Below are 23,711 nucleotides of genomic sequence, written 5' to 3' on the forward strand. Positions count from 1 at the left end.
AGGAAGAGGGGGAGTTGAAAGGCAGTGAAGTGTTATGCGTGAAACCCCATCAGCAACATAATGTAAACCACAGTGCCAAAAGTTACATATTAAAAAAAAAAGCACCTCTCATAGAGGCAGACTGGTTATGGAAGGCAAACAGGATGGTAGTGGTGGAGGGAAGTAGATCCTGCTGAAGGAATTAGTGTTCAAACAGTGAGTGCCTAAAACCCAATCATGAGTAACTTTGTAATTCACAGTGAGTAAATAAAAACTAAAAAAAACAAAAAACAAAAAACAAAACCCACATCTAAACAGATGCAGGTAATTTGAAGAAATGTCAATCAATACTGGAAGTGGAAGTGCATTCATTACATTTAGGTCGTGAAGGAACAAGAAGTAACACTCAGGTAGTCCTAAATAATCTTTACTTAAGGAAATTTAGTTTGTTGCTACAGTGCCAAAGAATAGAACTTAATAGAAGACTTTCAATGGACTTCATAGTCATAATAAAAGACCGAAGGAGATATTATAAAAGGACATACAGACTTTATGCTTTATCATAAGCCAGAATCACTGTTATTTCAGAATACTTAAAAATATTCCCCTAGGAAACCAAAAAGCAAAGTCAAATTTAAACAAGCTTTTAAATGTCACACTGTATAAGGTGAATACTGACCATGACGATGACCAAATATAATGATCCTGCTTACTGACTGAAGCAGCTCAAACCACCCAAAACTGACATTCCAAAATTAAAAGTTTTATGTGGATATAAAGAAAAAGCTACTCTACTAAAGTAAGTTTATCTGCCTTTATAAGCATTTGAATGTGTCTATTTTTCAGAACTTAATTTGATTTTCAGAAAGATCAACTCATCTATACTTGATCTATTCAAATTGAAACAAATCATACATTTGAACCCATTATTTTCTAGGAAAAGGCAAATTAAACATGAATAGTTAAGGAGGAAAAAACCCTTTCCACTGTATTTTGAATTCTTCTAGGTCATGATGTCAAATCCTTCTCCAGCTGGAGTGTGAAAACACTATTCATATTCATAATGCCTCAACTTCCACTCTCCTTGTGTTGCTAAAACCCAATATAGTGAGACAATGTGATATTTTTAGCTACACCCAATGTGCTCAGAGGCTACTCCTGATTTGGTTCGGTGCTCACTCCCAGTAGTGCTCAAACCTGAGGCTCCAGCACACAGAGCATGTGCTCCAGCCCTTTGGGCTATCTCTCTGGCCCATCCTGAGACAATGTTAATAACTTCCTCTGTGCTTCCGATCATAGGAATTATTGTATTTATTTATAAGTCTGTCTCCTCTGTAGGAAAACAAAAACTAATAACTGTTATAGTAAAGATATCTCCTGCCTCTGATATTAGAAAAGGTAAACAATATAGGATGATTCGTGGTTTGTTTTTTACTTCTTGGTTCTGGGTCCATCAGTACTCAGGCAGAACTAAGGATCAAACTCAGGCCTTGCACACGGCCAAGCTGTGTTCAATAACTGGCATCCCAAATGGGTCTCCCAAGCGTTGACAGGAGTAATTTCTGAGTGCAGAGCCAGGAGTAACTCACAGACATTGCTGGGTGTCACCCAAAAAGACAACAACAAAGTTACATGAATTATCACATTTAATAATCCCAGCAATCCTAAGTATCTAAGCAAGGATGATGTGATTGAGTTCTAAAAGAAGCTAAGAACTTTGCCCAAAGTCACAAGGCAAATAAGTGAATGATCTATGTGGGATTCAAAATTAGTCCAATTCCAGAGACTATGCTCTTAATCACTATGCCTTCATAACTAAGTATTATTAGAAACGAACAGAGGAAGTTCAATTAAGATGAAATACAGGGGCTGGAGTGATAGCACAGCGGGCAGGGCGTTTGCCTTGCACGCGGCCGACCCGGGTTCGAATCCCAGCATCCCATATGGTCCCCTGAGCACCGCCAGGGGTGATTCCTGAGTGCATGAGCCAGGAGTGACCCCTGTGCATCGCCGGGTGTGACCCAAAAAGCAAAAAAAAAAAAAAAAGATGAAATACATTAAGAGCTGGAGTGATAGTACAGTGGGTAGCGTGTTTGCCTTGCATGCAGCCTACACAGGTTCGATCCCTGGGATCCCATATGGTCCCCTAAGCACCACCAGGAGTAATTCCTGAGCACAGGGACAAGAGTAACCCCTGAGCATTGCCGGGTGTGACCCAAAAAGCAATAAATGGGATACAGTTATAAATGATCAAACTTGGAGAAATATTTTCTTTGTCCTGTTAAAAACAATGGTAAAATTCAAGCAATGAAATAGAAAATGTATATTGAAATCAATCACTACATAGAAACTAAAACTCATATCCAAAGATATTAATTTAGAGGGTTTCAATTACTGAATTTTTATTACACTCCTAAAGAAAACAAAAGTGCAGAAAATAAATATCTATCCAGATCATGTAATATTTAAATTTTTAATTTAGGAATTCAACTAAAAAATTCAGGCTTCACACCTAACAAATTTTTTCTTTTACTGTATCATTACAACATGCCAGGCGACTAAAAGCTTACATTTGGTAGACAGGGAACACCTGTAAAGGCAATTAGAGGCCACCCCAAAAGCTTCTGTCCCTCTCAGAGAGCCCAGCAAGCTACCGAGAGTATCCTGCCCGCATGGCAGAATCTGGCAAGCTACCCACGGAGTACTCGATATGCCAAAAATAGTAACAATGATGGTCCTCATTCCCCTGATCCAGGGACGAATGGGACATTACTGGCACCCGCTCCAGCAAACTGATGAATAAGGGGATGACAGTGATTCAGTGAAAGTGATACTGTTATCATACTCACATTCTTATACATCAATGTGTATATTAAGTATCTACTAGGCTGACAGGTACTTGTCAAGAAAGTCACGTTTAGGAGCTGGAGCTACAGCATAGTAGGTAGGGTGTTTGCCTTGCATGCAGCCAATCCGGGTTCGATTCCCGGCATCCCAAATGGTCCCCTGAGCACCGCCAGGAGTAATTCCTAAGTGCAAAGCCAGGAGTAACCCCTATGCATCGCCAGGTTTGACCCAAAAAGAAAAAAAAAGTCACATTTATGCCACTTAATCCTCACAACAGAGTAAGGTAGGCATCACCACCTCCATTTTAGGGTTGATAACTAGATATTATACTGGTTTAACAAATTGTTCAAGGATTATGGGATATAAATACCAAAGCCTAGGCTATAACCCGCCTTTAAAAAATGAAAATAAAAGCAGAACCATATTCCTTAACATGAAAATGTATATGGATGGGGTTTGGAAGATAGACACGTCCTACTAGATAGTAAAAGTTTAAAAATCATTATTAGACCTTATTACACCTTTTTTTTTTTTTTGGTTTTTGGGTCACACCGAGCGATGCTCAGGGGTTACTCCTGGCTTTGCACTCAGGAATTACTCCTGGCATTGCTTGGGGACCATATGGGATGCTGGGAATCAAACCCAGGTCAGCTGCGTGCAAAGCAAACACCCTACCCACTGTACTATCACACCAGCCCCCTTATTACACCTTTATAGTTGAAAATGTGTGCCATTAGCAAATCAACAAGCAACACCAATGAAAAGGAACGGAAAGTTAAAAAATAGATGAAAGAAATAGCTCAGAAGGGCTCCTGAGTTTAAGTTTAAGAACCACATGCCCCACCCCTGCCCTAGTATCACAGGGTGCAGCAGCCTTGGTGTTCCCATTACTGGGACCAAGCAGCATTATCACCAACCTGGAGCATTTAACCACCAAGTCCCGTTTGGAGTAGCACCGGATCGTACAGCTGGAAGTGTACACACACACACACACACACACACACAAACACACACACACACCACACATGTTTGGAGTAGCAAGGATCGTATTGCTGGAAGTGTACACATACACACACCACACACACACGTTTGGAGTAGCAACGGATCATATTGTTGGAAGTGTACATGTACACATACACACCACACACACACACACACAAAAAAAAAACCACTTGGGAGCCAGCTCAAAGAACTGGTGTGTGTGCTTTGCAGCGTGGATACTTGGGTACAATACCTATCACAGCAGAATCCGCCTAAGCAACACACTGGGAGCAGACCCTGAGCGCTAATGTGTATGACCAAAAAACCAAACAAGACATAGATAACATTCATAAATACACAGTGAAATTTAATACATAAGGAAATTTGCATCTCTAATTAATAAAAATAACTATTTTTAAGCAAATGGAATTGGAATAACCAGTAATTTAAAGTTAAAACTGGATGTATACTCAAGTGTAAATTTCATATAGACAGGGATACTAAATTAAGAAAACTTAAATAATGGAAGTACAATAATAAAATGTGGAGGAATCCCTTAATAACCTGGACACTGGGAGAAATTTTCTATGACTTAAAATCTTTTTTTTAATCACTGAGCCACATCCAGTGGTGTTCAGGTATTATTCCTGGCTCTGTTTTCAGGAGTTGACATCTAGCACTACTCAGGGGACCATAGGTAGTACTGGGAATTTGAACCAGGGTTGCAGACACTGTTGCCACATGCAAGCAAGTGCTTCATCACCTGTACTATATCTTGGGTCCTTTGACTTAAAACATGAAGCAACATTTAAAAGCTATTTTGTGCTTTTAGAAACAAAAATATTGCAAGGGCTGGAGCAATAGTACAGCAGGTAGGGCATTTGCCTTGCATGCGGCCAACTAGGGTTCGATTCCCAGCATCCCATATGTCCCCTGAGCACCACCAGGAGTAATTCCTCAGTGCAAAGCCAGGAGTAACCCCTGTGCATCGCCGGGTGTGACCCAAAAAGCCAAAAAAAAAAAAAAAAAAAAGTAGAAGGAAAACCTAAGGCAAATATTACCAAAATAAAAAAAAGAGCTGCATACTAATAATGAGAAAGAGAAATTAAGCAAACAATCCCAGTTATAACTATATCAGAAAAAGTAACATGACCAATAATAAATTTAGTCTGGGGACTGGTAGGGCTCTTGCCTTGCATGTAGCCAACCCAGGTTTGATCCCTGGCAGTCCATATGGTGACCCAAGCACCACCAGGAATGATTTCTGAGTGCAGAGCTAGAAGTAACCCCTGAGCAGCCTGGGTGTTCCCCCTCAAGATAAATTAATCTATGTAGATTAAAGACCTGAACATTGAAAACTTTAAGACACAAAGAAAAAGATTTACTCTGTGCTCAAAGATTAGAAAAATTAATGATGTTAAACCATCCAAACTAGAGGTTGGTGATGATATAGTGCAGAGGGTAAGGTGCTTGCTTGCATACCGCTGACCTGGTTTAATCCATGCATCACTTATGGTCCCTGGAGCATGAGCAGGAATGATCCCCAAGCAGAGCCAGGAGTAAGCCCTTAGCACAGCTAGGTGTGACCCAAAACCAAACTTAAAAAATCCATACTCCAAACAATCAATACAGATTATTTTGTCAAATTTACAGACTGTCAAAATTACAAAGACTTTTATGTAGAAAATGTCTACATAATGAAATGAAACAAACAATCCTAAAATTTGTGTAGAATAAAAAGACCCCAACAAGACACAGCAGCGAGTCCAGGGCCACACCACAGCCCGGGAGATCTCTCCAGGCCCATACCAAGTCAATTCCACAAGGGCACACATATGGAGCAGGTGCAGTCTCCACACCTACTCCAGATGAAATCCCAGAGACCAAGGGCTTCCACAAGCAAGGCCCAGGTATGTAAATTCTAGGATTAAATCTCCAAGCCACACGGCAACAGAGGCGCCAGGCTGTCATACCCACAAGCTTCTGCTGGGAGCCATCTTGGTGTACCAACAGACCTGGTCCAGAGACTCCCAAGTGAATCCCCAAATGGATTAGTGCCCTACAAAGAAGTCTCTAGAACCCAACCATTTACAATGTAGGATTCCAGAAGCTCTCATGATATTAAAAATGACCAATGAAAAATAAATTATCTAGTGTCTGCCCCAGGTAGGTAGGCTTGAATGGTGGTGGGAAAATTCAAGCAAAACATAATGCCCAAAAAGTAGAGAGAGAGTATTGGGGAAACTGTCTGCCATAGAAGCAGGGTGAGGACTGGGATGGAGGGGAATACTGGGGACATTGGTGGTGGAAAATGTGCACTGGTGTTCGATCATTGCATGGCTGAATCTCAAACATGAAAGCTTTGTAACAATCTCACAGTGATTCAATCAAAAAAAAAAATCCCAACAGCCAAAATAATCCTAGGAACCAGTAAAGCAAAGCTAGAGGCATCACACTTCCTGATTTAAACTACATAGATCACAAAGCTGCAGTAATGAAAATAGTATGGTACTGACATAAATACATGTAACAACAGAACAGAATCGATTCCAGAAATAAACCCACACAGATATGGTCAATTAATTACAATAACAAGTTAAGAATTTATAATAGAAAAAAAGGCAAACTATACAATGAAAGTTGCTGGGAAAAGTGGGCATACAAAAGAATAAAGCTGGATCACTATAATATACAAAAATAAACTAAAATTAGACTTAAGACTTGAATGTAAGACCACAGAACTCTAAAACATATGCAGTAAACTCTTTGACACTGATCCTCTAAAAATTATTATGGGATATCTTCAAATGAAAAGGAATCAAAGCAAAAACAAACGCATCAATTTAAAAACCTTCTAGGTTGGTGAGACAGCTCAAGAGCTAAGAGCACACTTTAAATGCAGGCCAGGCTGCTGGCAGATATATTCCTGAACTCTGAATTAAGCTACGGCCCCATGCAGCCCTGGGAGGGTAAGGGTTTCTGTCCCTTGGCTTTCCCCCCCTGGACAGCATGGCGACCGCCACCATGCAGAACCAATTGGACAGAGGTAGGAGTTTGCAGTGACGGGACAAGATGCATGGGGAATCTTGCAATGGGGGAGGCAGACCCGGCTCTGCCTCCTGCCCAAATGAGACCCCGAGTGGTCGCCCATGTACAGCTCCTCCGCTCCTGAACAGCCATGATCCAAGCGCCACAGAAACCAATCTCAGAATGCAGCGGCTGCTGGCAAAATACCTCTGGACTTAAAACCTGAATTCCAAATCTGGGCGGCCGCTTTCTCAACCGTGCAACATCATATGCTCTTTGTTACCAACAACAGAAAACATGCAATCTAATGATGCCATTCCAACAGGTCTGACTGTTGGGGGGAAAACTCCAAATAATGATAGTGAGTTTCCTGTTAAAAATTGAATGTAATCAAAGTAAGGAAAGAGTAAAGTGAAAATCATCTGCCACACAGGCAGGAGGGGGAGTGGGGGGGGATATGCTGGTGTTATTGGTGGTGGAACATGTGCACTGATGAAGGGATGGGTGTTTGAGCATAGTATGACTGAGACTCGATCCTAAAAGCCCTGTAACTGTTCTCAGGGTGACTCAATTAAAAAATCACTGTCGTGAGGGGGCGGGGTGGAGCTATACTGGGATTCTTGGTGGTGGAATATGAGCACTGGTGAAGGGATGGGTATTCGAGCATTGTATAACTAAGATTTAAACCTGAAAACTTTGTAACTTTCCACATGGTGACTCAATAAAAAATTTAAAAAAAAAAAATCACTGTCATCCTGTTGCTCATCGATTTATTCGAGCGCGCACCAGTAACGTCTCTCATTGAGAGACTTATTGTTACTGTTTTTGGCATATCCAATACGCATGGGTAACTTGCCAGGCTCTGCCGTGCGGGCTCCATACTCTCGTAGCTTGCCGGGCTCTCCAAGAGGGGCGGAGGAATCGAACATAGGTTGGCCACGGCCCAACCACTGTGCTATCACTCCAGCCCAATTAAAAATTGGATATGCCAAAAACAGTTAACAATAAGTCTCTCAATAAGAGATGTTACTGGTGCCTGCTCGAACAAATTTAAAAATAAAGTAAAAAAAAAAAAGTATAAAAAAAAATGCAGGCCAGGGTCTATGGCCAATACTGTATGGTCTTCTGAAAACTTTAGGGAGCAATTCTGGGTATAGCCCAAAAACCCAAAAGAAAATAAAGCTTCTATAAGGCAAAGGAGATCAATAAAATGACAAGGCAACCTGAGCAGAGAACTATATAAATAGCAAATATTACCACGTAGATTATATATAAGGTGATACAGAATCTATTTATAAACTTAAATAAACTGCACTATTAAAAAACAAAAATGAAGGCCACCACGTGGGCAGGCTGGGAAAACCCTATAAAAGCCAACTTGGATCTCTCTCTCTCTCTCTCTCTCTCTCTCACACACACACACACACACACACACACACACACACACACACACCACCCTCCTCAAAACGTAAGAAGGAATAACTGCTGAGCAAAGTCAAGAGTGAACCCAGGTGTGGCCTTCAAACAAAAACAAAAAAAGAGGTCAAACCAAGACAGAGGACACAAATTGAAGTGAGAATCTCCTACCTGTATCATACATAGTCTTTGTTTTTTAAACATGTAAAAGCTCTACATAAACAAAAAAAAATAAGACCAATAAAAAAATAAATTCTTGAAAAATAAGGGGATCTCTATCTCTCTCTTTTATTCTTTTTTGGGTCATACCCAGCAGTACTGGGAGTAGAGAAGAGAGAAACTGACTCTGGATTTGGGGTACTACATGGTCCTGGGGATCAAAATGGAGCTCCCAAATACAAACCATATCCTCCAGTCATTGAGCTATCTCACCGCTCCAGGACACAGTATTTTAACATCTCCTTAGTAAAATATTCTAATATTAAATAGAAGTACAACTGAACATTACATTTTCTTCAGCAGTCTCACTGCTAGCTACAACAGATTTTAGACACAGGCTATAATAAGTGAGTAATTCTGTTAACACTATTAAAACCAGGCTTCATATTGGTTTTTGGGGCCACACCCAGTGTCTTGTGGTTTGCTCAGTGCTGGGGACTAAATCTGAGCCTTCTGCATACAAAGCACGTATGCCAATCCATTGAGTGCTGCTATCTCTCTGACCCCATATGTTTCTCATGCAAAAGAAAAACTAGAAACAACAATATTAAATATTTCTTACTTTCAAAGTACAATTTTATAGCTCTATTTGTTAAACAAGAACAGGAAATAATTTCAACCCAACAGCAAGGAAAATTACCAGAACCTAGATTAGTGTTTATGAAAGTGGATGATACCACCACCATCCCATCACCCCACCCCCAGTCTGAACAATCCAGAGCAGTATAGCCTTAGGTGCAGTTGGGGGGTTGCTGTGTATGTGTGTTATATATATTAAAAAATTATTTCTGTATGAACCACAAAATGTTTCAAGGTAAGTAATTGTAGAGTATTATCTTATGTGCTTTCCTTAGAAATTAAATCAAAGGATTCTTTAGAATTAGTTTTTTAAGCAGTGGAAGCCTCAGTAGGAAACTATGAGATAAGTAGCAAATTAGTGTAGAGGATATATTTTTTATTCCCTTCTGTTCAGATCAACACAGTCCTCTCTACTGAAAACAAATCCTCGGTAAGGCAGCCCTCTCTATAGAGCTATCCTTTCCTTACCTCTTCAGGCTTACAAGTATTAACAGCTTTCTTCCCATGATTAATGGTAGTAGTTACTGTACTATATCCTCTCATAATCTTAAAATATTATCTCTAACAAGATTTTCTTAAAATTCCCTCAAATACCCAGTTTGTGCCATGTGTACTACACTAAAACTTTAAGATGCCTTACTCTGAATGGTGACACAAAGACTAAAAGGTACATTTCATAGTAAGACAGTTACTAGTGACAGTTCTTCAGGTCCTCATTTTTTGCTTTTTGTGTGGCGCTCACTCAGCAGTGTGACAGTTAGTGAGAGTTCTTCAGGTCCTCATTTTTTGCTTTTTACTTGGGGCTACACTCAGCAGTGCTGGGGGCTACTTCCAGATCTGCACAGACTGTGTTCAGAGGTCTCTCCTTAGTGGTGCTCAGAAGGCTGACCCTGGCTTGATTGCCAGCACTGGAATCCCCTTAATACCTCCAAGAGTGATTCCTGAGCACAGAGCCAGATATAACCCCTGAGTATATCTGAGGCCCCACAACCCTCCACCAAGTGAAATAAAAAGGAAGCCATGTGGTACCAGGGAGAGAACCCAGTACCAAGGTGTGTGCTCCCACCCCCATAAAAAAGGGAAACCACGCAGTTCGGGGGAAGGAAACCAAGATTCCTGCATGCAAAGCATGCATTCCAGTACAATTAGCAATCTCTCTAGCCTAAGGTCCTAAATTCTTAGACTTTCATTTGATTGTGAAGCAGGAGGGGGTCAAAGAGATAGCTCAACAGGACACACACTCAGGCTTTGCATGAAGAAAGTTAATACTTGAACCCTAGTACCAAATGATCCCATGTGCGGTGCTGGAAGCAACCCACACACAGAGCTGAAAACAGCCTGGGAGCACCATGTGTGCCCCCGCTCACAAAGTGGGGCTAGAGAGATAGTAAAAGAGTTAAGGAGTAAGCCTTGCACGCAGACAACTGGCTGAGCCCTATGCAATCCTCATGCATCATTAGATGCAGCCCTGGAGGCTCTCAAACACCACAGGCAAGTCCCTAAAGACCCCTGAATGTGGAGGCCTGAGCAATACTGCATCTTAGGACCTTAGCAATGAACCTGCAGTCAATAAGTCTGAGAAATAACAAGGAAGCGCCCTCTGAGCTCTATGCACTGTGTGGAAAGCATCGCCCCCATCTCCACCAGCTAATGCTTTCTCTAAACTGCTGCTTTGTGAATATGGAGAGTATCACTGTTGAGTCATGTTAGAATGAGAGGGAGAGGCACAGAATGATCTTTCTCATAAGTGGGATATAAAGAAACAAAGTAGGGGTGGGAGGGGGTAAAGCAATAGTTCAGTGGGTAGAGCATGTGCCTTGCACGCAAATGCAACTCAGGTTTGATCACTGGTATCCCGTTAAGTTCTCTGGCGTCCACCTGAGTGCACAGCCAGAAATAGACCCTGAGAACCTCCAGGTGTGGCCCCAAAAACCAAAATAAATAATAAAGAAACAAAACAATGGTGTAACAAATACCCAAAAGGCAACAGAAACCAGGACCTGGTCTTTTATCACAAAGCTTCAGAGAAGGAGAACACTTGGGACCATGGCGGAGGGAAGCAGACACTGGTGGAGGGTGTGGTGTGGGAATGCATTCTGCAGGAGACACAGTATTAAAACTATAGTGCCTAAAAATAGAATAGGATTAAATAAGTGATACAACTGAAGATCACAAGTAGGAAACAGAGAGATAGTTCAACCAGCTGAGCATGTATTTTACATTCAGGAGGTCCAGGTTAGATCTCTGGTACTTTATGGTCCCCAAAGCAACACAGGAGTGACCCTCCTCACCCAGCACACCACACTGGAATTAGCCCCTGAGCAACACCAGTGTGACACCAAAACACACAAACAAAAACCACAAATAGAACAATTAGATAAAAGACTAATGTAGAATTTTATAGGGAAGATACAGGTCATGATCAGAATAGAAATCAATACCTCTTGACAAAATGCAAAGTAAAATAATCTATGAAATACTGATTGAAAAATTTAAGTAAATCAAGCTCTTAGATCTAACATTCACTTTAAAAGGACATATGAATACAGGAATCAGTAAAATGTCATTGTAAGAAAACAAGAAGAAAAACCTAGAATGTGAAACTTTGCTCAGTACTAACAATCTAGTACTTTCAATAATACATTGGAGGTTGTTCAGAGATGAATGGAATTGTGTGGAGAGACTGCTTTAGATCAAAATAAGAATTAAGGCCTAATAAAAAAAAGCAACATGAGAATTTTGTCTGGATCCAGAACTAACAAAGCAACTGTAGGGGGGAAAATACCCTTCTAGAAGACCAGAAAAATATGAGCATAAGCTTGAAACTTAATGATATCAAAGGACTTTTAATGACCATTTTTTTAAGGGCCTAAGAGATAGCACCCAGGATTAGACCCTTGCTTTGTTTATAGCCATTCCCAATTTGATCCCCGGCACCACATATGGTCCGGTATGACCAGGAATCACTTCTAAGCATGGTCTGGTGTGTGTGACCCAACCCGCTTCCCCCCATTTGGGGTGGGAAAGACAAGAGAAAGTGTGATCTTGGGGCTGATGTACAGAGGGTAGGGTGCTTGCTTAGCACACAGTCAAACCCTGGCATCTCATATGGCCTCACAAGCACTACCAAGAGTGATTCCTGGCCAAGAGCCAGGGGTAAACCCTGAGCATCACCAGGTGTGGTCCCAAAAACAAAACAAAACAAACAACAAAAAAGTGACATATAAAGCAAGTATGACAATGTTTTGAAGATATAATGGCAGGGGGTGGGGGTGTGTCTGGAAAGAACATACGGAAGGTAAAGTGCTTGCCTTGGATGCAGCTGAACCCAGCATCCCATACTAGCCCAGGAGCACCTCCAGGAGTGACCCCTGAGCACAAAGCCACGTGTTCCCCTTCCTCCCCCCCCCCAAAAAAAAAAGAGAATTTGAACGAGTGCTTAGGACATACATTGCTCTTTTTTGTTGTTTTGGACCTTCTTCTTGCCTCTGTGCTTAGGGGAACTTTCCCATATGCAGTATTGGTGATCAAAAGCCGTGTCAGTTCCATGTACCTTAACCCCAGTACTCTCTCTCTGTCTCCAGGAGATACCTTGTTCTTAGGGTTGTATGCTAGGTTCTAGGATGTGCTACTGACCATGTGTGAAAGTCTGGGTTTGATCCCTGGAACCACTAGAATCACCCCACCCCATCCCCAAAAATTTACATGCTAAAGAATTTAACAGATAAAGGTTATGTTAACAACCTTCTAAGTGGAACACTGTATTAGTTTCAGGTGTATAACATAAAAGTTAGAAAATTACATAATCTGGGTAATGTGGTTCACTATACTATTATGAAATTGCCAAGCAAATCACAAACCCAAGTTTTTCTACTACAATCATAGTTTTCAAACTTGAGTGTAAGAACACATATCTCATACAGAATCCTAGGACTTGGCTCCCAAATTTCTGATTTTGTTTGTCTGGGCACAGACCCAAATTCCATTTTTAACAAGATCCTTAAGTGGATCTGACGCAATCTACAGACTCATATCCAAAAATTATACATTGTAAACTTTAAAAGAAATGATCCTATCTTTACTTCAGTGCCTATCAGAGTAAATAGCACATAGTAAAAACCAAATAAACATTTGTTCAATTAAGTAACAAAAGAGAAAGCTAAAGTGAGGGGAAGGAGTGTTAATTATAATCCATTTCAAAATCAGCTCTGAAAAACAATCTGAGATAAACTGTCCATTTCTTGCCCCAAAAGTTAGTATGAAATAATGAACTTTATAAAGGACAAGAAGATGAATAAAATAAAAATAAGCATGGAAACAAAAAGGCACAAATATAAAGTTATACGTTTTGAAATATGTCCCAAGTTTAAGACAAAATTTTCAAGTCTCACTATCTTCAAATTTTTAATCTTAGGATAAGTAGTACCTTAGTATAGGAATGGTAAAATAGACAGGGACTCACAGAACTTTTAGACACACGAAAGACATCAGTTACTACATAGCCCTATTCTTCATTCTAAAAATAGGGAAACTATAGTGCAGGTAACAAAAAAGAGGTACTCACTTAATCATTAACAACAAAACAACACATATGCTAATTTTCCTATTTTCCAACCCTGTGTTCTTTTCACTACACCATGTTAATATTTTCCATTGTGAAATGTAGTACTATCTGTTCATCTTCTTGTATAATCATGTGTTGTAACCATCAGTTATGTTCTAGAATAAATGCATGTCTCTCCTCTTGTAGGAATGAAGAAGTTAATCTGTTATGCTATCATCAGTGACAGAACTCCACTGGCAACATTCACCTCCTGACATGTGGGTTTCTCTGTAATTCATCATAACAGAATCTATAGCTGGGTGTTTTTGTTTTTGTTTGGTTGGGGGGAGATTTGGGACACACCTAGTGGTGTTCAGGCCTTATTTGTGGCTCTGCACTCAAAAGATCAGCCCTAGTGGGACTCGAGGGACCATATGTTAGGAATCACACCCAAGTCAGTAGCATGTGAGGCAAGCACTTAATCCACTATACTATCTCCTAGTCCTAGACACTCTAGTCGTTTGACCATAGTTAAATATTATCAAAACTTATAAAAATGAAACTGTAAACTTATGCAAAATCGAATGAGAATTTGCTTTATTTTAAAATAGGGCCGGACAGCTGGAGTGATAGCACAGCGGGTAGGGCGTTTGCCTTGCACACAGCCAAGCAGTGTTTGATTCCCAGCATCCCATATGGTCCCCTGAGCACCGCCAGGAGTAATTCTTGAGTGCAGAGCCAGAAGTAACCCCTGTGCAACCCGAGTGTGACCCAAAAAGAAAAAACAAAACAAAACAAAATAAAATAAAATATGTGGTTCCTTCTTCTAGATTAAAAGAGCATATAAGTATTTTTTGCTTGTTTGGTTTTAGGCCACACCTGGCAGTGCTCAGGGCTTATTCCTGTCTCCGCATTCAGGAATCACTCTTGGCAATGCTAGAGCGGCCATATGGTGTGCCAGGGATCAAACCCGGGTCAGCCATGAGCAAGGCAAGCACCTTACCTGCTGTACTCTCCTCAGTCCCCCAGATTGAAAATATTTTTAACTCAAGATATTAAGGAATGACCTAGTTCATGTCTCAGATGTTAGTCTGAGCCATCTGTCCATATACCCACAGAATGCTTATAGTACAAAGAGGCCTATTTATAGAACACATATAAAAAGTATAAAAGACAGCAAACAAGTAATATACCAATTCATGATGTAGTAAATGAGTTCCCAACAGTATTTAACAATATGAATCCATAGCACACAATATGTACATAAATCATGACAAAATAAAGTCTCAAAATCCCCACCTCCCCCACCTACTCCAGATGGACTCTGGGTGACCAAGAGCTTCCACAAGCAAGATCCAGGTATGTGGGTTCCAGGATAAATCTCCACGCCACATGGTGGCAGAGGCATGGGGCTGTCCCTCCCCAGCTCCCCACCCGCACTGTCATTCCCACAATGTGCCTCCAGATGCCACCTTAGGACACCAACAGTCCTGGTCCAAAGACACAGCAATGAGTCCCGGAAGGTACCACAGAGCCAGAGATTTCTCCAGGCCCCATAGCCAATTTCAGTGGGGCACCCCAGATGGAGCAGGTGCACTCTCCCCACCTACTTCAGATGGAATCCCGGTGACCAAGAGCTTCCACAAGCAAGGCCCAGGTATGCTCGTTCCAGGAGTAAATTTCCATGCCTCATGGCAGCAGAGGCGCCGGGCTGTCCCTTCCCAACTCTTCCCGCTCATCAGCCTTGCTGTCATACATACAATGTGCCTCCGGGCGCCATCTTAGCAAACCAACAGCCCTGGTCCAGAGATGCACAAATGGATACCAAAATGAATTAGTGTCCTACAGAAATGTCTCTGAACCCAACAATCTACAATCTAGGATTCCAGAAGCACATGGCCATGGCACCCGAGATATTCAAAATGAGCAATGGACAACAAATGATCAAGCATCAGCCCCTGGCTGACAGGCTTGAATGGTGGTTGGAAAATTCAAGCAAAATATAATGCCTAAAAGGAGAGAGAGAGTATTAGGGAAATTGCCTGTCATGGAGGCAGAGTAAGGACTGGGTTGGGGGGGTGGAGGGGATAGACTGGGGACACTGGTGGTGTAAAGGTGTAAAGTGTGCACTGGTGGAGGGATGGGTGTTCAACCACTGTATGGCTGAATCTTGAACATGAAAGCTTTGTAACTATCTCACAGTGACTCAATTAAAAAAAAAAGGAAAAAGAAAAAGTCATGTGGAGTTCACACCCAATTCAATCAGCTTAATCAATGGCTGAAAAATAGCAGTACTCCAAGTTAAAAAAAAAAAGTCCCCACCTCATTCTACTCAGTCTATGTAAATACCTTCACTTTCCATTACAATTGGCTTAGACACCTCAAAGAATACATGGATTGTGAATTTATTGGCATGGTTTAGGGTGCCCAATAGATTATTCTGCACCTTGAGAAAACAATATGTATATCTAGTCTAACAACAGTGACTAGTACATATAAATGGAATACTGGGACTTGAAAGATCATATAGTGGCTAAGACACTTGCCGTGTATGCAGCTGACTGATATCTAGCACTTTTTTTTTTTGCTTTTTGGATCACACCTGATGATGCACAGGGGTTACTCCTGGCTCTGCACTCAGGAATTACCCCTGGCGGTGCTCAGGGGATCATATGGGATGCTGGGAATCGAACCCAGATCGGCCGCATGCAAGGCAAACACCCTACCCGCTGTGCTATCGCTCCAGCCTCTCTAGCACTTTTTAGAGTTCTTTCTACCCCCACTCCCAGCAACACCAACAGTGATCTCTGACTCCAGAGCACAGCCAGGTGTGGCCCCTCCCCCACCCCCCCAAAGAAAACAGGAATACTATAAATATGACAATAGTAATAGTTGCCAATTAACAAGAGACTGCTAAATGATATAATAATTGTTTGGGGGCTAGAAAGTATAGGAGACAAAGTGCATGCCTTCTACATGACCAACCCAAGTTTGATCCCTGGCACCCCATATAGTTCCCCCAAGCACTGTCAGGAGTGATTCCTGAGTACCACTGGGTATGGCAAAAAGAACAGGAAAAGAAAAAGAAAAAAAAAGAAGATTGCTTTGTCTTTTTTTTTTAATTGAATAATCATGAACTGCAGACTTACTAAGACATTCATAATTGAGTTTCAGGCCCACAATGTTCCAATCTCTTCACTGGTGTCCATTACCCTCTACCAATGTCCCCAGTTTCCCTCCTGCCTTTGTCTTAATATTACTCAATCCTTCCATTTACCTAGTACTATACCCTCTCCACTTCAGGAAGATGAAACAAGCTTTAAGAGACTAAAAATAACTCACCTAAAATCATATACTAAGTACAGGGCAAACTTTGGATTTAAATTCAAATTCAGACCCCACCCAAAGATTTGGTGAAAAAAATCAATGTATGAAAAGAGCAACTTCCTCTTTTCAAAAGTTCTCATATGAACACCAGAAAATTTCAGCTTGAAATTCAATAAAAAATCAGTTGAATGATACACAGGTAAGTTAAAACAAACAAACAAACAAAAACAACCCCTCATTTAAGTATACGGGAGAAAACCCACTTTGGAATATGAATACTCTGATAGTAATATACCACCTAAGAAGAGATTAGTCAGACATTTGAGATACGAAATCATGGGTTGGGGAGATAGTACATGGGTCAGGGCACTAGCCTTGCATTCAGACCTTGGCTGAATCCCCAGCACATGACCAAGAATCCTTGGGTGTGGCCCTGGAAGCCCACAAGCACCTGGAGGTTCCCAAAATTTCTGGGTTTGTGTGCACCACATTCTCAGGACTTAGCATTCAACTGTCCAGTCCACATGGACAAGAATCACCAGGAATGGCCCCCAAGTCTCATGGCACCCTGCAAACTCCTTGAGAGGTCCCCAAAATAGAAAGACCTGAAATCAGAAAATACAAGTTTTTATATCACATGCAGAGATTTGATAAGTGAAAGCTGTACAAATGGATAAATTCTCCAAGACAGTGAAGCAAGAAAAATGTCTTAAAAGCCAAAGATTGAGGCTGAAAGAAAAAAGCCAGCAATGGAAGATGAGAAGGCACTGGTCCAGGAAGATTTTGGGGGGAAAAAAACCTTAAATGCAAAACAAACACCCCAAGTTTCATATACATTTGCCTTTTCCATTCTGAAAAAGGGACTAAAACAATATAGTAATAAACAAATACACAGGAAACAAAAGTGTTAGGACTCCCTTTTCATCCTTCAACTCATCCTTTGTTACACCTCCAACAGCAAAACAAAACACTGGAAAGAAAAGTCACACATGTTTAACTGCTACCTCAAAGCACTATGATAAACATGTAATAGCAAGAGAGCTGCATTTTCAAGAATTGTATGGGAAACTTCAAGACAAACAGACCCCTAATCTTCTCACCAACTTACTTTTATCTTTTCTATTTTACTTAAAAATCCTATGCACTTTTTCTCTAGAAAAATTAAAAACAAACTCTACCCCTTAATTTTTCCAAAGATACTCGGAACTAGTGAGAAACTATAAATAAGTCCTAGATAAAATAATCCTAAAGCAAAAAAGCTGAAAAAAGAAAAACAACTCTTTATGATCAAAACCATTACCTGGATAGAAAAAAACAATAGAATGCTTGGAAAAAGTGACAGAAAACCAAGGCTGGGTCATTTTGATGATCTAGAAAATAAGTGAGTAGCTGCCCTACTACCTTAATAGCTGCACATTATTTTAGTGCTTATATTTTCAATATATAATTTGTTTGAATAAGTTACACATATTCAAGGAAAAACTGGGTATCAATCTTCCAAGTACATCATTTTATAATTAATAATATTCGTGATTTATAGTACCACTGTATCACTGTCATCCAGTTGCTCATCGATTTATACGAGCAGGCACCAGTAACGTCTCTATTCCTCCCAGCCCTGAGATTTTAGCAGCCTCTCCTTACTCGTCTTTCCCAACAACTGGAGACTCTTTCAGGGTCAGGGGAATGAAACCTATCGTTACTGTTTTTGGCATATCAAATACATCACGGGTAGCTTGCCAGGCTCTGCCCGTATAGACGGAATACTCTCGGTAGCCTGCGAGCTATATTACTCTCTATGATTTGTTGCCTACTGTCTGAACTCCATCAAATATGGTGTGGCAACTATAAAAAATAGGTAGGAAGTGTCTTATAATAGAAAGCTGCCAACATACTAGAAAGACAATAAATTGTAAAAAGGTATCATCCAAACTACAAATAAGACATTTAAAGTCCTTACAGGAAAAATAAGAATACCCACTGAAAAAGAAAGTTACTACAGTACAACATGTGAATGAGTAACTGTAAATATAAACTATCATGCAAAGAAAATATAAGCTAGACATTTCAAAATCAGAAAAATGACTTTTGTCTCCAGGACAAACCTAATCCTTACTAACTTCATATTTATATGCTAATGAAAAATTAATAGCTACCACTAAACAGCTGCAGAACTAAACAGCAAAAAGGACCTTGGTTATAATATTTCAAGGAAAGAATAAAATCTATTGCCTCTTCTCTTTCATATCATACTTCTGGACAACTTTGTGCTCCCTATGTGGCTAATCCTGAATAGCCTTGCCTGCCTTCTTGCATGGATTTTCCTTTGTTCAACTTTCATCTATTACCCTTGGTTCTGTAGATCTCTACACTTACTTTATCAAATGGCCATCTTTAATTAGGAGCTCGGTTTAGTATCTGCAATAGTCTACAGATGATTTCATGTTTGGTCCACTACTCCCTCAAATATATCTGAAATAGATAGGTATTTATAGGCTTACATTCCAAGGCAATTTCCAAATCTAACTTTGTTTCTTATACTCATGTTTTCATCAGCTTCACTGTAATTAAGGCTAGAGTTTTCGGAATCTTCTAATCCTCTTTAGTTCCTCCTTTCTTCCCAACCTTACCAAGCACATTTCATCGCTTCTACCTTACCTCCTAATCCATCATTATCATGTTCAAGTTTGGGGCTTCAATAATTTCTGGACTGATAGTTTTTTGGTTTTTTTTGGTTTTTTTTTGCTTTTCAGGTCACACCCAGTGATGCACAGGGGTTACTCCTAGTTCTACACTCAGGAATTACTCCTGGCGGTGCTGGGGGACCATATGGGATGCTGGGAATCGAACCCGGGTCGGCCGCGTGCAAGGCAAAAGCCCTACCTGTTGTGCTATCACTCCAGCCCCACGATAGAATAATTTTAAAAACACCTCCAATTTCAAACCATCCCGGTCTCTTTCCATGCAATCTTCCTGTATACAACTACCAGGTTTATCTTCCTGCCTTCCTAGCAGTCTTACCTATAAATATTTAATAGCCACAACATACTGAAGAAAATCTAAACATTCGATAGTCTAGCAATCAAGCCATGAGCAATCCTTCCAATTTTTTCTTCTGATGCTCTTAAGCATGTCATGGCCAGTCATGCCTTTATATCCCACTCCCCCTATCAATACTCTATCTGGATACATCCATTTCTCAAAAAGCATACTCTGGCTCTCTCAACTCAAGTTGATGTCTTCTCTTTCAATTTCCAGGAGTACATATGACGTATACCAGTTTTTTTTAATAGAAATGTACATCATGTTTCTTTGGCTTGTCAAAGATTTCTGCTTTATCTGTGCACATATAGAAAATCCGTAGGTATGAGATTAACTGCTCCTAGCAGTACCAACAGGGGAAAGCAACTTCAAAAGATGGGTGATCTCAAGGAAAAAGTTCACCATTCCCCGACTCATCAACAAATCTACCAAGTTCCCAACAAATGAAGTTATAACAAGAAAATAAGGGGGAAATTAAGCTGCTAACACCTCCCTACAACGTCATTTCATGGAATAGAGTTTCAGAAGCAAAGTGGAATTGAAAAAAAAAAAGACAGAATTTGGATAAGTGTTAAAGTAGTAGAAAAATGTTGGTTTTTCTACTACTCTCCTTCAATAAAATGTTGTTTTAAACATCAGTCTTTCTGCTTCGCAACAGAACCCATAAAGTGGGAGAAATATCAAACATAAAACCTACTACGTTCTAATTCACTGTCAAGGATGCTTACATACAATCATTTTGAAAGCTTTGGGAGAAGTCTTCCATAACAGTGAACTTTTAAAAATAGAGAACGATACCCAGAGTAACTAAAATGAACATTAATTTGAAATTATGTGTATGATTTTCCACTGATTCTAGAGGAGTTTTTAATTTCCATGGATGGCATCATTTAATCAGAATTATTTTCTATCTCCAAAATTGGTTCCTTGAGGAATCTGTAAATTACTATCCACATGCAAACTTCCTATAGCTATAATCACTGTCACTGTCATCCCGTTGTTCAATGATTTGCTCAAGCGGGCACCAGTAACGTCTCCATTGTGAGACTTGTTACTGTTTTTGGCATATCAATATGTCACGGGTAGCTTGCCATGCTCCGCAGTGGGGGCGAGATACTCTAGGTAGCTTGCTGGGCTCTCCCAGAGGGGCAGATGAATCAAACCCCGGTCGGCCAGTGTGCAAGGCAAACGCACCTACCCGTTGTGCTATCGCTCCTGCTCCTGTAGCTATAGAGATGTATTTTATTTGAACTAAGACGTAACTACTTAGGGCTGGAGCCATACTAAAGCGGGTAAGGTGCTTGCCTTGGCGCACGGCTGAGCCAGGTCAGATCACTGGCACACTATTTGGTTCCCTGAGCCTGGTGATCCATAAGGTCAGAACCAGAACAAGCCTTGAGCACCTCAGGGTGTTGCCCAAAAAAAACCCCACAAAATAATAAAATGAAATGGAACCATTTAACTTTTGAATTGTTTGTAAATAGAGAACTTAAAGAGACTGCAGCTATTGACATTAGGGCAAAAATCACAAACTTAACGAGTTTCAGTTACAGATAAACCATATATGCTCAATCACTGGAAGACTTTTAATACAGAACTTTTGAGGCCAGAAAGACAGTACAGCAGGTAAGGCACTTGCATACAGCTAACCCAGGTTTGATCCCTGGGCACCCCATATGGTTCCTCCAAGCCCCACTGGGAGTGATCCCTAAAACACAGGCAGGAGTAAGCCCTGGGAGTGATCCAAAGAACCAAACAATAAAAATAAAATCGGATTTTGTCTTTTCATACACTTAAAAACTTCTCCAATATTTTGAACTAACACCATTAAGCACTATCCAAAAAGGCAGGTACAATAATTATCTGTGTGGTTATTTTGTATTTAAGGGTACTGCTTAAAGAAACAATACAGAAATGGTATGCCATCAGTTCCCTTGGGTTTCTGCACTTCATCTTCCAGCAAAAAGTTCCTTCAGACTCTAGTCACTTATGACATCTGGGCTCAAAAGTCGCTTCCTCAATATTGATTCTCCACTGTCGCGCTGTTTACTCTTAAAACCAAACCCTTAGGGAAAAAGCGCTGTAAACGGAAAAGCAGTCCTTCCAACAATACTATCGAACTTATCAGAAAGATTAGCACGCCCGAAATCTCCATCCAAGTCTACAGACTAGCAATAACTGACGTGGTGACTTTTCATATGATGCCTGCGAGAGCAGAAACCAAGTGCCTTTTGTTTAAAGCTGAACTGGGACACCACGAAGATTTCTGCCTGTGGTTTGCACAGTGACCATCCGGGGCCAGGATCTACAGGGCCGTGACAAGTGGTTTTAGAAGCCCTTCGAGATTCCGCGGGCTAAAAACATCAGTGCGGGTGTTTCCAAGCTTATGCACCCCTAAAACCGGCTTCTGCGGGCTAGACCGCAAAGCCGAGAAGAGTAAAGGCTTACGGCACCCGCAGAGCAGCGGGGCGCCGCGCTACTCACCAGTAAACAATCCGAGTTCACCTCCGATTTGGGATCCCGCAGTAGGTTGTCGATTTTTTCAAACCGAGTCTCAAAACTGTCCCCAGTCGACATGGTGCTGCTGCTGTGACAATACCCTCGTACCAACACCGGCAGCGGAAAGCAATTTCACCCAACTTCCTCCGCCGAGGGGCTCGCGGCCGCGGAGCCGAGGATCCGGAACCTCAGGGTCACCAGGTGCGCCCGGGGTCCCCTCCGCCCCCTCACTGCGGGGATCTCCGCTCGGCCGGAGACCCAGGGCCGGGGGCAACGGCGACCCACAGCCGCTCGGATGCCCAAAGTCGCATCCCACCCGGCAGCCCCTCACGCCAGCCGACGGCGCCGTCTCCAGCAGCCCGATGGCTCCGGCGAGGGCCGCCCGCCACAGGGAGGGCTCCCCGTCCCGACAGGGGCAGGCGGGGCGCGAGGCAGCCAAGCGCAGGGTGGAGGCTCCTCCGGCGGCAGAGGGGAAAAGAGGAAAAGGCTTGAGCGCAGGGCGGGCGCGGAGCTGTGCCAGCTGCCGCCGCCGCTTGGGCCGCGGGCCTGGCCCGGCCCGCTCGGCTCCGACGCGCCCGAGGCGCCCTAGCTTCGCATCCCCGGCTCCTCTCGGCCCGGCCCGACGCACCGATGCGTCTCCGCCGCGGCTGGTCCCCGCGGGGCCGCTTCACTCTCTCATTTTGTCCCGTCGCTGCTGGCGCGGCTGTGCGGTGGACGGGCGGGCAAGGGCGAGGTCGGTGCCCAATGGAGATCCGAGAAGCGGCAAGTCCGGCGAGCTGGCGGCGAGCAAGGACGAGGGTCGGCGCCGGCGACGACCGAGGAGGGAGCTTCTGGGAGGGTCTGCGGGCTCAGCCGGGTAAAGGGCGAGTCGCGGAGGCGAAAGCCCGGGGGGTGGGGCGAGGGGGGCCGAGTGGGACTAATATGTCCGCCTTCCTGTTCAAACAAACGGAGACCGCGGCGCCACTGCGCATGCGGAGCGCGGACGTTCAGAGGCGAACTTTCCAGGCGCGCGCACGCCGGCGCCTCCAAAGGGCCCGGGCTGGCCCGGGCGGGAGGCGGGGCGCGACCGGGCCTCCCGGAGTGGGCGGGGCAACCGCGCGGGGAGGAGCCAATCGGGTGGGGCGAGCTGTACCGCCCGGCCGGGCTCACGCGCCCCGGAGGCGGAGCCCTCGCGGCCTTCCGCGGCTTGCCGGGCTTCCTGCCGACTGCGGCGGTCCGGAGGGTTGTGACGGGAGAGGAAGAAGGTATTTGT

The 23,711-nt window shown here is 42.4% G+C and overlaps 1 protein-coding gene across 3 annotated transcripts in view; it reads right to left on the minus strand.

The window, feature by feature from the left end:
* Positions 1 to 23,362, minus strand: part of ROCK1 (Rho associated coiled-coil containing protein kinase 1) — a 127,536-nt gene extending 104,174 nt beyond the window's left edge. For all 3 annotated transcript variants that reach the window (XR_008628511.1, XM_055126285.1, XM_004606010.2), the window contains exon 1: positions 22,445 to 23,362. Coding sequence is in view for 2 of the 3 variants with exons in the window: in XM_055126285.1 (XP_054982260.1) it covers positions 22,445 to 22,537 (93 nt within the window). In the remaining variant the exon portion in view is untranslated. The remainder of the gene's footprint in view (positions 1 to 22,444) is intronic.
* Between the last annotated feature and the right edge of the window lie 349 nt (positions 23,363 to 23,711).

This window comes from Sorex araneus, chromosome 2 (genome assembly GCF_027595985.1).
Source record: "Sorex araneus isolate mSorAra2 chromosome 2, mSorAra2.pri, whole genome shotgun sequence".
Lineage (NCBI taxonomy): Eukaryota > Metazoa > Chordata > Mammalia > Eulipotyphla > Soricidae > Sorex > Sorex araneus.